The sequence below is a fragment of the Ambystoma mexicanum genome, chromosome 8, assembly GCF_040938575.1.
Source record: "Ambystoma mexicanum isolate Mex_15411 chromosome 8, UKY_AmexF1_1, whole genome shotgun sequence".
NCBI classification, from domain to species: Eukaryota; Metazoa; Chordata; class Amphibia; order Caudata; family Ambystomatidae; genus Ambystoma; species Ambystoma mexicanum.
Window position 1 is genome coordinate 913,773,184 of NC_090929.1, and position 14,286 is coordinate 913,787,469.

General features: G+C 45.8%; 1 protein-coding gene across 2 annotated transcripts in view; it reads right to left on the minus strand.

Annotated features, from left to right (window-relative positions):
* The window catches only part of CDHR1 (cadherin related family member 1), a 712,137-nt gene that overhangs the window by 613,777 nt on the left and 84,074 nt on the right, over positions 1-14,286 (minus strand). For both annotated transcript variants that reach the window (XM_069610819.1, XM_069610820.1), the window contains exon 2: positions 11,365-11,460. In XM_069610819.1, coding sequence (XP_069466920.1) covers positions 11,365-11,460 — 96 coding nt within the window. The remainder of the gene's footprint in view (positions 1-11,364; positions 11,461-14,286) is intronic.

Consider the following 14,286-nt stretch of genomic DNA (forward strand, 5'->3'; position numbering starts at 1 on the left):
CATGCAGGGTTGTGGTGGAAATAAATGGAATAAATATGGGCATGCCAGTGGCACACATAGATCTGCTGGCGAAATAACGTCATCATAAAGCGCTTCTGTCGATGATATTCCAATGGCAGATTCACATCAATCCATGCTTTCTTTTGAAGGAGGGTGCCATCATCTCGGTAGGGTACCGTGGCAGGACACCAGCTCAGTTCTTGATGTTGGGTGGGGGCTACACTAAGTGAGATGGGGAGAGTGGGCAAACCTGGTTTTTGTTGGCAGTAGAGATCCACATGGATGACGGAATTGGCACACAAAGTCTCTAATATTTGTTGATGTCATGATACACAAGGGAGGTGGAGATGTCACAGAAAAGGAGGTATTTTGTTTCTTTTAGGAGTGCAGCAGGTGAAACCATGGGTTTCTTTCGTTGTGGGGCATTAAGCAAGTGGGGATCCATGGGGAAAGTGGGAATGCAGGCAGGCAACAAAAGGTATAATATATTTTAAACATCTTTGATTTCACCCACTCAGGCCCTAAAATATTTGCTTTTAGGGCAGGTCATAGGGGAGGAAAGCCAGGGGGGACAAGGGAATGCAAAAACAATTGTTGTGGATTCCTCGCGCATAATGTCCAACTCATTGTTTCCCACCTCCTGCCCACTTGCCAGCTAGAATTTAATTTGGTTCCATCTCGCCAGATATCACTATTTTGTTATTATTTATTTTTTTATTTGCTTTTATCAAATCAATGATTTTGCAAAGAAGAGGAAGAAGAAGGTCTTGAAGTTAGAGTTTCAAAGTTTCGTTTTCTTCTTTCCAGCCTTCTCACAGTTTAAAAGTTTAAAGGTTCCCTTCTGATGTTCACAGCGGATTTAGATTCCAGTTCCAACTTTTTTTTATTGGTCAGAACCTTGTCTCTCTTCTTTGTTGGTTTTAAGGAAGCATGCCTCTAAGCCTGCCTTTAAAATTTTTGCTGTTGCTATTGACCATGTAGTCCTAGATCCACTCAGGAAGCGGTTCCACCAGATGTCTTCTTCGTACAGGAAATTAGGATTAATCAGTCGTCTCAAAAACGCTCTTCGCCATTTTTTCGTTTTAGTGCAGTGCATCAGGAGGTGCTTTACCGATCCAGGCTCGTGTTCAGTTTCGCATAAGTGACATTGATTTGTTTGCAATATCACTATTTTGTGGTTCCACGTGATCATAACGAATCAAATAACGAAAACGTTTTTAACTAATAATAAAAAATGATATATATCGGGGGGTTCTCTTTTAAATTTGGGGGTCCCTCAAACCCTGTTTACCTTGCTTTATTACCCTACCACAAACCCCCACCTATTTTAATCCTTTACCCACCTCATATATACTTGTAACAACAACTTAGATTTTTTTTATTATTTATTATTCGTTAAAAAAGTTATTCGTTATTTTCATTTCGTTGACATCACTGTACACCCTATTTTGTGAATTCAATAAAATTCGAGTAGAAAACTACATGTGCTGATTAGAAATTAATAATCCTTAATTGAATTAATTATGTGATTAGTATTCCTAGCTCTTCAAGTTATTTGGCACCACTGTTACAATAGTATTAACTAGTAATAGTATTGTGCAGTTTCCAAGGAAGTCTGCATATCAATGTAACCATCATCTGAACGATCCTAGACCAATACTGTGCAGATTCAAATTGTGTGACAGTCTTGCACACAATTCAATTAACCCACTCAATATCTGTGGAAATAAAGCATGTCTTTACAACTTTTGGTATTGTAAAAATTGGGTACTCCCAGTTTTTTGTTGACGGGGGGGCGGCACTATCAATGGGAGACTAACACGTTGAAAGTAAGAGATGATAGGTCGCCTACCCCTACCTAGAGACCCTGAGTCACACTAGGTTAGATCCAAAGTAACCACATGTAGTTTTGAGGTTACATACACCACACCTAATTCACACAAGTATTTTACTTTTAACTTTTCAATTTATTATTTAAATAGTAAGTATAAAAAACAACCCTAAATTTATTTTAAAAAAAACTGTGCTAATCACTTACAGTCTAACTGGTGAACATCCACCAGGCCTTTCAAAATATAACCATGCTGAAAGGTAACGGGAAATAACAGTATATACTACTGTGGGTGTGCACTGGTATAATTACACGGAGGAGTCAAAAGTCTATTGTGGTCTCCCAACTTAGAATGTGTGCCTTAAAGGTTTTTTAACCAGAGCGAGTAGTCTAGTTCTATATTTGATTTGTTGGTCACTCTGTGGAAAATGGCTTACATTAGTGTGGGGTAGCTGCGGGTTATGCAATACACGCCAACTATCCTATTGTAATGTATTAAGTCTGAGAGATAGGAAACAAACACATATACAAGTTCCTATTAACACATCGACATATGTTTCGGCCTTTAAGAATCATACGGAACTCTCTCTGGTGCCGTTGATCTTGATGTTGTTATTGGCCGTCTTCAGGACAAAGGCAGATTTGTATTTTCCGTAATAAATACTTTCCCATTAGTAGAGCATCTGAGAGTTTCTCAATTTCTTTGAGTCGTGTATGGTAACATTTGTTGGCAATTTCATCAGGTTCCTACAGGAATGCCATACATTCAAATGCGTTGCATGCACTGTGTCTTTCGTGATTCAACTTGACGAGATGGTGAAATATAAAAACTTCACTCAGCTCAATTCGCAATATTGCTGAGTTCTAAGGATGAGCACTTCCATTTATTCATACAGATGCGCAGTGGCTGCAGCGGGGTCATAGTCCATACATTTAAAGACGGACACTGCGCATCTGTATGAATAAATGGAAGTGAAACCATCCTCACCCGGGGATTTCCCTAGTGTTAATCGTTTAATTGCATCCCGTACCTCATGCTCGAGTATTGGAGTATCAAGGAGCTCGGCCTCTGCGAGTGTTACTGTAGGCATGTTGATTGAGGACAAGTAGGAGGATATGTCAGATTGGGCAGAGATCAGCTCAGAGGTATATAGGTTTTGGTAGAAGTTGGCGAAGCACTCGGGTATTGAGTGGGGGGTCGACCAGGGGAGTAGTGGGCCCTGTTATCTCTCTCACCTTACGTTCCTCCCTCTGTTCTCTTAGCCTGGCAGCTAATAGTGCATCGGCCTTGTCCCCCTTCTCGTAGTATGTTTGCCTGAGGAATTGTAGTTTTCTCACCACCTGGCCATGTTCTAACAGTCATAGTTCTTCTCTTTTACGGTGAGCTGTGTCTAGTTTGATGGGGTCTACCTCTGCATTATCTCTTACTTCCGCCTCCAGTTGGTGTATTTCATTAAGCAATTTATTTTCTATGATCTTAAGTTCCCTCTTTTTAGAGGAGCCCTCGCGTATCAGTACCCCCCTCCAGGTGGCCTTCCCAGCTTCCCAAATCACTTGTTTGGAGACCTCCCCATTGTTGTTTACCTTAAAATATTCTTCGATCTCGGTCTCCATTTCGTTTTTAAACACCGCATCAGTCCAGAGGGACTCATTGCAGCGCCAAGATCCCCCAGCGACCGGTAGGTTGGTCCAATTGACATCCGCTAAGACCATATCATGATCAGACCATGTTATTGCGACGATTCCAGAGTAGCTTGTGGATTCTGAAAGGTCAGGAGAAAGGAATATGTAATCTATCCGTGTGAATGTGCCATGGGGATGCGAATAAAAGGTGAAGCCACTTCGTCCGGGTGTAGAGTCCTCCACACGTCACGTAGGTCATATAGATCCATCATGGCGGCGAATTCAGTACGGTTCCCTTTATGTTGGGTCCTCGGGCCCGGCGTGCCTGGCCTCCAGTCCACGGCGGGGTCTACCCATTGGTTAAAGTCACCACCTAGGATGAGGTGACCCGCGGTTTCTAGTACAATTTTGGGGATCGTTTTTCTAAGGAATGCGGCCTGTCCGCTGTTGGGGGAGTATATTGTAGCAATTGTGACCTGGACTCGTGCAATTCTCCCCACTATTAGAAGGGCTCGACCACTCACATCCGACCAAGTCTTTTCCAATTCAAACCCAATTCCCTTCTTGATGAGGATTCCGACCCCTGCCTTCCTGAGTGGGCCGGAGCCCCAGTATTCCATGCCCCCACGCCTTCCCAGGAGTCTTCGCTCCTCCCCCCTTGCAAATTTCGTCTCTTGGATGAGAAGAATGTCTATGTTAGATCTGCGGAATTCTCTGTGGACCAGTGATCTCTTAGTAGGAGAGTTCAGTCCCTTCACATTGACAGTCCCAACTCTTAGGAGACCCTTGCCCTTAGACTTCTCAAGTGATGCCATCGATGATTTGGGTTCGAGGATCGCTCATCTGTTGTGGCCAGATAGGTATGCAAATTCCCTGTGTCATCTGAACTGTGACATTTTGGAGTGCGCCCAGTGATGTGTGTACATTTCCCAAGTGTCTATGACCCCTCTCCCCTCTCACCCTGTTCCGCCATATCTGGTGGAGCTCTATTGAGCTTGGGAACTGGAGGTGCTGCCTGGCCAAGTGTTGACGGCGTCCGGTACTGGCCGGATGACATTGTGCGGCCCGTTGGCGGACCATCAGTGGGGACCGTTGCCTCACGGTCCCGGTCGAATATACCATCACAACTTAAGGGTGAGCCCCCTTCTCAATCCCCCCCAAAACATTGTAAAATTTCAACAATAATGGCAACAAACATATAAAAGTTTAACGTTACGTGCGTTCCCCGGGTCCTCTCGCAAGAGTTTGCATCGTCGCTTAGTCCAGAGGGGTGCCCCGCAGCGGTGGCACCCCAACAACAGATATTATCTTTTCGGAGCTATGCGGGGGCCGGTGTATCGTTCTTCACCGATGGTTGCATTCTGGCCGGGTCGTACACACTTCTACTCCCTTACTCCTTATCAGGCGTGTTGTTGGGGCGTCTATATTTTCTCGATCCCTTCAACCTCTTGCGCCTGGGGCCCTGGAGCTCCCACTGTGGTCCCGGCTGCTCATTGTCACCTCCTTCGTTGCCCTTCGGGCCCGTGCCAAGAAAGTCAGCGATGCAGTCTTTGATTTCGTCTTCAGAGCGTAGAACTATTTTTCTGCTCCCATGCTCAAAAGTGAGCGAGAGAGGGTAACCCCATCTGTACCGTGTGCCTTGGTGCTTGAGCCATTTCGTCAGGGGGCTGCAAAGGCGTCTGAGTGCCAATGTTAGTGACGATAATTCCTGAAAGATCGTGATTTGGGCGCCCCCCATTGTGAGTGGGCCTCCGGACCTGGCCTTCTCCAGAATTCTGGTTTTGTCTTGATAACGGTGGAATTTGGCTAGGACGGAACGCGGGCCGCCGGGCGGCCGACCAGCTCTATGTATGCATTCAGTCTTGGGCTCATCAATTTCCTCATCAGCGGTGAGTATTTTTATGATATCATGAATGATATCTTTGAGGTCCTTTTCAGTTTCACCTTCGCGCTCTGGAATACCGAAAAAGCGGAGGTTGTTCCTCCTCTCCCTATTTTCTAAATCGTCCATCTTGAGCCGCGCCTCAACCTCTCTTTTTTCAATGTTACGAATCCGTACATCCATCTGAGTTTCAAGGGTGTCAATCGAAGCCTGATTATTCTCCACACATTCCAATCGTTCCTCAATTCTGTCCATCCTCTGGGTAATTTTATCGATTTTACCGCCTAGATTGGCCCCCATGTTTTTTATCTCATTTAGTAATGTGGTAATGTCTCCTTTGGTGGCGGCAGCACTCTCCTCCGATGTGTCCGTGGACATATTTGCTGCAGGCCTGCGCGGTGGGGGGAGAGGGTCGTAGGCAAATCTGGCTAGTTTGTGAAGTGGGTCCATACAGTGCGACCCGGATAAGAGGAGGCAAACGCCCCTAAGTAGGGGGCTCTACCCTCTATGAAGACATGTAGGACTGCAGGTTCAAGGCTGTCTTCTAATTTTGATATCTCGTGTAAGTTGACGTGAAGCCATCGGAAGTTGAGGTGCGCATTCCGTGGGGGGATGCTGCAAATTCTCTAAGTGGTACTTTCAGAGTTGGGTTCTGTGGGGGGGAGGGTCGGCTGGGGCAGGGTCCCGTACCATGTTCCCAGTGGAGACACCGTCCGTCGGGAGCACCAAGGGCCTCAAAGCACAGGTCACCAGGGGCGGTTAAGTGTGACCACCGTAACACTGCAGAGAATGTAGGGGGGCAGTACCGTGAAGATTCTCTGGATTCCCCGATGAGCAGGGGTCAGTTCGTATATAGAGTTGAGGGGGCAGATTCCACCTCTGAGTACTCGTTGTTTACTGGCGGTGCAGGATGCAGATCGAGGATTTCGGGCTCTGTGGGGTGTACTCCGTATGTATGCACTGGGCCCCCAGGATAGAGGGGCTTCAGCTTTCCGGCCAGGTCCTTCAGCCACCTTTACTTATAGTGCAACGTCAGTGGACCTTCCGTTCACATTGGTGTTCTCAAGGGGTCCCCTTCTTGCCCCTGCGCTGTGGCCACCCAGGGGCGAGTTTGTGGTGAAGCACCGGAGTCAGCCGGGCTACAGGTTCCCGTTTACTCATGTGGACGGGATGGAGTGCGTCCAACAGATTATTCGTAACGCGTTGCTCTTGTGAAGGGGCAATAATTATCGAGTCTGCAGTCCTGTGCTTCGGACCTCTCCCCCAGTGTCTTGCTCCCGGGGTCCGTGCATGAGACTGAAGGTACCTCTCGCAGGGGCACTGTTTCTGTGGAGCTTCAGCTTGTTAGAGAGTGGAGGGCTCAAGGGTGGTTCCCACAATCACGCCGTTCGCCATGCCCTCAGTTCGTGAGTCTCAGCATCAGAGTTTTTCTCCCCTGGAGAGGGGGAAGCAAGCCCCCACCCTCTCGCGCTGGCCAGTCTATAGGGCGGAGGACAATGGCGGCTATTTGCTCTCTAGGGGATCGGGCGCTTCACATTGGGTCCCGCGCCATCCTTGTATCCCCACGTGGCGGCAGTCAGGATCGGGGCCGCATAGGGCGATGCGCGTCTATGCCAGGCGCTCATAGGTGGGAGGGTCCAGTTCAGTCCGCCGAGCACCGGGGGCTCCAGTGACGGACTTCGGCACTACGAGGCACCTTGGCCTCAGCTTACTGTGCAGGCCGCGCTCGGATCGGGGTGCGGCCTACCTCCTTGGCGGGTCCCTCTGTTGTTCCACGGGTCAGGAGTGGGGGTCCGCGCTGGGGAGTCAGCGGGGGCACTCCAACACTTAGGGCTGCAGTCTAGGGAAGACACGCCGACGGGCACTCCAGAAGTCGAGTGTTCTCCTCTAGGCAAGCCCGCCTTCCAGCGCGGCTGCGTCGGGTCGGCTTAGTTTCGCTTTCCAGCTTCCGACGAGGTGAAACTTCAGATGGGGTTTTCCTGGGCTTCCCAGCCCCGATTTCGGTCGGGTTTCTTCCTGCTCCGTGGGGAAGTGTTCTGACGCCTTATTCACGGGTTTGTCGCCGTGGGGGGGGTCGCGACGTGGGGGCTCAAGTCACTTCGCGGACCATCGGCGACGGAGCTCACACGGGATAGGCGATCATCCGTGCGCCCCCTGGTGGCCAGTCGCAGGTGGTCACAAACCACACTTTCATAGGTTTCACTGATGCTCTCCGGGGTGCTTGCATCCCCACCGATTTCGCTCAAATGTGGTGCGATAGCTGCGTACAAACTCGGTTGGTCACCTCAAAATCAAAAGTAGCCCACTTTATCCTTAGCCTAGCACGACTGTTGACCTCTATAGTAGAACTCTCCGACCCAAACCACCCCACTTCCTTGGGCACACACCCTTAGTTTCACAGCACACTGGCCTACGATCGCTCTCCCCGGCTTTTGCACATAAACACTGGCAATACTCTCCCAGTTCCCAGCGCTAACAAAGATGTAATCACTCCTGGAGCTCCCAATTGGTTCCTCTAAAGAGAGGTTAACAGGCTGATCTGCACTAAACCGGCCATTACAGGCTCACAAATTAACACCATAAATTAGACGCACTACCTAAATAGCCAACAGGTGTGTTCTCACAGGTTTCTCACAAACCACAGGGGGGATACCCAATGCCACATCATGCTCATCCCAGAGCCCTTCTAATTCATCAATCGGCTCAATTTGTACGTTCAAATCCCCCATGGCCAACATTGGGAGGCTACAGCCTTTACATAGTTCATATTCGGAGATTGTCCGCCAATTCTATTTTAAACTTTCCAAGGGGGTCTAGCCATAGGGTCGGTTATAGACATTGAATAAGAGCATCTGCCTCCCCATCCCCAAGTTGCCTCAAGGCACTGAAGGTCTGCCGACTCCATAGGTTTATCCACAGAACTGAGGCCCAGCGAGGGGCTTACCAGTGTTAACAAGCCACCCTTAGGTCTCCCTCTTTTGCCATAGACGCCAGCCTCGCATATGACGCAAAACCTTTGACCAAAGTGGTTGAAATTTCCCAGGTCTCCTGCATATAAACCACATCAGATCCCTGTATAAAGTTCATCTATCCTGGGTCCTCCAGGTGCCTAGGAAGCCCTCTCACATTCCATTACAAGATTGTTTGGGACTCAAGCTTCCCCGTCGCCCCTATGGGTGACATAGGGTGCTCAACAAAAGTGTTTTACCCCTCGGGTCAATCATTGTCATCCAGGTCGGCCTCTCTTCTAGAGGAGAACAATGCTTCCATCCTGGCGGCAGTAGGTGCTAGGCTTGATCCAGGTATGACACAGAGGTTTGAGCTAGGGGGGAATGCTCTCAGAGAGATCCCAAAGCCAACCGGTGGGTAAGTACACATCTCGACTGATAGAAGACCATCCACTAGTTGGCCATTTGTCACAGACACCTGGATATAGTCTTCTGGGCCACTAGGTGCAATCATCCTTTCGCACCTCAGGATATCCTGTCGTATAATAAATATGCAAAACCTCACATGCCTTCGCCAGTGGATAACTTTGTTTACAAGGTCTTCCTTACTTTCAAAAGTTCCTGCCTGAAGATGAGGAACATTCACCATATAGCTACAGCACAAAGTGCCTCTCCTGTCCCGCCACTTGCCCCTTGCTGCAGGGCTCTACTGAATAATGTTCACTATATTACCACACTGGAATGGGGGAGCAACCAATCAGGTTGCTCGGATCGCTGGCTGACTCCCACAATCCAAACCTGTGTTCCGAACAACCTGACAGTTGCTTCCAATGCCCCTCTATTTTTCCCCCTCCCTCCCTTCACTTAATTTCAGCTTCCCCCAGCCCCTCCACCCCCACTTACCTATTTCTTTCAGCGGCATCCCCGCTGCCACCGCTACTGCCGTTCTGTTTCCCGATGACTGCCATGGAAATGGAAGAGGGGTTCCACTCGGAGCTGTGGTGGCCATATTAGGTAAGTATTTTGTATGATTTAACGAGAACCCACGAGGCATCCTGTTCATTTACAGAAAGAACTTTGCTGTCAGTACTCCGGATTACTCGATTGGCAACCCGCTGTGCTAATATCAATAATACCGGATCCAGCATGCTGGATCTGGGGGTAACGGCACCTGGGACCATAGGTAAGGCCCTGTGCTCAGGCAAGTACCTTGAGCCCCGTGCCGTTACCACCCCATCCGGCCCGCCGTATTGAGTATTAATGCTATAATCATGATTTGTCAGGTTCAGTGAATTTTTGAAAGATTCAGGTGACACATTTGGATTAAACCCATGACAATTTCATGCTGATTGAATGTTGCTGCAAACAGCAGATTGCAGAGATCTGCCACTTTCCCCATCAGCACATTTTCAAGCAAAACAAAGTGCCTAATTAACTAACGGCTTGCACCTGGGTGTTTTATTTTTTTTAAATATAGAAACCCAAATTAACTCCTTACTTTTAACCGACATAAGATTACCTTTAAAAACAATTACTTTAAAAATGCACTTACTGTAGAGATACGGTATGTGTTTTTTTTACCTATTACAGAGCTCATGACTGGGCAATGCATACCGGTATTAATTTAGCAACATCCGAGCAATGAAAGTCAGTATCATAAATGCATGATATGCGACTCACCCTGTCTCCGCCCTACAAGTAGTTTCAAGGTTATTGACTTGCAGCCATGCACTCTCCCTATTATAGAAAAGTAAACCTCAGTGATGGCACTCATGGACCGCAGCAAGACGGAACTTCATGCACACCTAATACATAACTGGCTCGTCCCCATTCCTATACAATTTTCAGTGCATGCTATACATTAAATTTGTTGTAATATTATAAAACTCAGTAATAACCAATGTATCCACCTCTGACCGATTAAAGCAGACCAAGACATGTCTGACATGTGACTGATTTTGACGGTTTGAAATTAAATCTTGCAGTTGCCCACTTTAACGTTAATAATTGTATCAAATTCGGAACTATGAAAGGCTCACTTGTTTTTATCAAATTCAAACCTGTGATCTAAGAATAGCCTGAAGGATATATACAATTATCTGCAGCAGGTGCATTAACCAAATGAGTTATCATATGGCATAGTTCAATGTGTTGTCCTTTCTCGGTAATGCTGACAGATTCACAGGGCTCCATTTCTTCTTGCAGACCCTCCAGCCTAGCCCCAAGCCTACTGATCCCCTTCCCTAACCCTTGCTTTCTGCAGCTTTTGAAGTTATTTTGTCTATCACTTTTCACAAGTCAATCCGAACCCTCCCGAACTTCTGGTGAAATTTCCTGATGATTTATGGCCCTAAAAGGAGATTTGAGATGGAAGAAAAATGTGCAGGATCCTGCAAAGCTATGTGATTCTCACACAGAGATTCGAGAGAGGCCACAGATCACTTTTAAAAATCTTTGTCAAAGCCTAGTCTGAAATGCTCAAAATGTATGATGATTTCATCGAACCTTAACTCCCTGGAAATTAGGGGGGAAATCCAAGTTTGTGCAGAATTAGATCATCCATGTCTACTATTGATGACCACGGCGAGTGTGCAAGGGGACCAGATGAGTCAGACAAGCCCGAGCAATGTGACCCTTTATGAATTACTAGAAGTAGTTCAATGTTGGTATGCCATGCCATACATTCATTCTGTACATTTGGAGTTTTTTTCCATGAAATAAAATGTTGGTGGTGTTGTTGCTGCTGTTTTTGTTCTTCTTGTCTAGTTAAATGGGTTAGTTGAGTTTTGTTTTGGTTTATAAAAGTATTTATACAATTTTCTTGGTTGACTCTAGAAGGCTTTCAAAGACAAAGTATGTCCAATCCCAGTCGTGGTGCCCTCTGACAATGTAATCAGGCAAATCTAAGGCAACACATTTCATGTTAAAACCAAAAAGCTCAATTTAGCTGTCCAGAATTGGACATAGATCCCAAAAAAAGCTTTGACACTATGAACAAAACTATAGAGGGCATTACACTTCATAAAAGCAAACAAAGTATATCATTTCTTGTGACTTTGATTGTAACCTGGCATACTCACCGATGGCTGTATCCTCAGCAAGGCTCAGCAGAGCCATGTTGCCGTTCATGATGCCAGGCCCATTATCGAAGAAGTAGGGGGCATAATTAGTCTGACCTGTTAAAAAAAGGAAAGGCAAACACAGATTCAACGTCAGTATACAGAACCTCACATTATCCCAGGATTTCCCAATATAAAGCTCCATGTCTGCTATAAATGACTTTCTTAAATCTGAGTCAGTAGCGAGAAAGGACCAAAACAATCTTTACTTGTCTAGAAAATCGAAGGCAAAACATTTGGTGAAATTAGCATTTTAGGTTAAATTCAAAATGGAGTGATTTCAATTTGGGAAGAATGGAGTTGGGTGCAGTACAGCAACGCCTGCAATAAAATTGAGATTTCTATTATGTGAAATTCCATTATACACTGCTTTATGAATCTCTATGCTGATGATATAGGACATCTCAGATGGACATGTATAGTGATGGTAAATATAGAATGCCAAGAATGCCCCACTTCCAATGAAAGGTACATTACAGCCAAAAAGATTTAAAATTGTGATTGTGCCATTTTAGTTGTAAAAATAAAAAAACAGGATTGGAGCAGCCAGGGCATTTATCTTTCAAACAAAATTAGTTGCATTCCCAGTAAGATTAAGGAATCAGTGGGTGTTTGCTCTTAGATCGTTAATATTGAAGAAACAGTCACTTTTTCTTGAAAAAAAATGTTGTTAATGGTTTAAGTGGCTGAACTCTGTAGTCTGGTAAAATCCATGTAACAACTGATCTCTGCCTAAAACACAAAGAAGAGTACCAGGATGTTTTACAATTATTTATTTAGGCATTTTATAAAAAAGCCCCACATCACCTACAGGCACTTCAGAGCACTCAGAACTCCAGATGTGTAGAGGGTAGGAAATTATCATGGGGTGCTCCAATCAAACCAGAGGCAAGGAATACTTCCCCTATCTATCAAATGTTCATTGGTCGTGGCCCAAGGGATATATGTCCCGATAGCCTATTTGAAGAGATCGGTTTCTAGGAGAAAGTTGAAGCATTAATATTCTAGGGCTGACCTTATGCGTTGGTTTAAAATATTTTGGGCTCTGTAATCCCGCCCATGCTTTTGGAATGTGAAGATTCACTCACAGATTAAGTGAGAGGTGACCAATCAAAGGTACTTGGGTTGCATGTGTTGGAAGGCCAGTTTATGTAGGTGCGTTAGCTCTCTGCTTTAGCTCACATTGGGAATGTCTAGAAAGTAATCTTCAACTCCAGTGGTAGCTAATGTAGTGCTTTTGCAGCTGGTGTCATCTGGTCTAGGTTCTGCAAATTTGGAAACGTTAAAGTGTCTTGATTTTCTTAGACTCTGAAATCGGCCATTGAGCTTTGGGCGAGAGGCCTGCATGCAGCATGTTGCACTCATCAGGCCACACTACCACCAAGGCTCCTGTGAAGGCCACCTGTTGATCTGTCTGCTTTAGAGGGAGGATTTTACAGAGCAGGGGAGCTGTGTGTTTATACCTTTAGATTCCAAGTTGATAGGGGGCAAAAAATGAAAGAGCAAAATGAATAGGATTTCTAGGTAAAATGCATTTTGAAATGTGAGGAGGGTCCCCTGGCTCATGGGTGATATTCGAGGAATTGTTTGAAATTGGTTCTCCCAAGTATAACTATCTCTGTTTTTTAAAGTATTTTTCCTCTACCACATCTCTGGGATCTCTGGTGACAAGGCATTATTGGTCCATTCTCCACTTGTTAACCATCCAAACACATCATCAACCAATACCTCAATGACAAGATCAAGAGCAAGGATCCAACTGCAATTGTTTTTTACATTCTGTCTGAGAACTTCATTGAAATAGCTGCTACTTGAAAACGTTCCTCAAATGAGCAACACCCATCAAGCACCAACCACTCATAGTAACTTGTCATGTCTGCCAACGGTGACCACAAGGCCGGCTCACTGCCCCTCAGTCCTTGTTCAGGCATTGTAAAAGTAACCAGGAGCTTAATCAAGTATTAAAGAAAAACGAGATTGCACACTGACCGTTCTTCCTTCTTTATTACTGCAGCCAATCAACTTCCAATATCAAAATTATCGCCAGGAAGATAATCATCTATTTCCTTCCACCCATCATAGTAAGTCATGGAGCATCCTTTCTTTGCCTCCCAAAGCTCTCTATGCTGTGCTTCTTGAGAGCGGCCTGCAGCTAACAGTGGTAGCAATCTTCCGCTTCAACCCCTGCTTACTTACCTTTAACAAGAACTGTGTTTTCAAATGCCTTCCATCCCCTGCGCACTAATTCACCCTTATCCCCCCGCCCCCAATTATAACATCTTGTGAAAAAACAGTGTGTCAGATAGGGGCAGGGATATGCAAGAACATTCCTGCCCACCCTATACAACACTTGCACACCTTGTTTGTCATGTGTACCACACCTAATACCTTCCAATTGGTTGGGGCCATTGAGTATCACTGACCCATGTTTTGGTCAGTCTTACAGACAGAGACATATAATTTAATTCAGCACCTAACCACAATTTCTTGCTGTGCCTGCCTACACTGCGATTTTAACTTTGGGGCTGATGTCCCGTTTGAGATGCAAAAGGGATTACTGAGGAACTGGACTGCCTGTGGTCAGTCAGCTTGATGAGCACTGTGCTCATAGATATAGTCTTTATCTTCTTTTATCATGGATTCTAATGTTTGTATATAACAATGGCAGATACTCAGAGCATACACTGATCGTGTTTTACATGACTAATGAGTTACAGTTCCCACTTCCTTCAAGAACAAATAGAGGCATCCGTCTAGGTATATGAATATAAATTAAGTCTCATAAGAAGAAGTAAAGCCTTCTCCAAAAGGGCCTGGCTCAATGATGTTTGAGAGTCAACATCTTCAGCATGCTGGAACATTCAGTGACTCAGGCCTCATGTT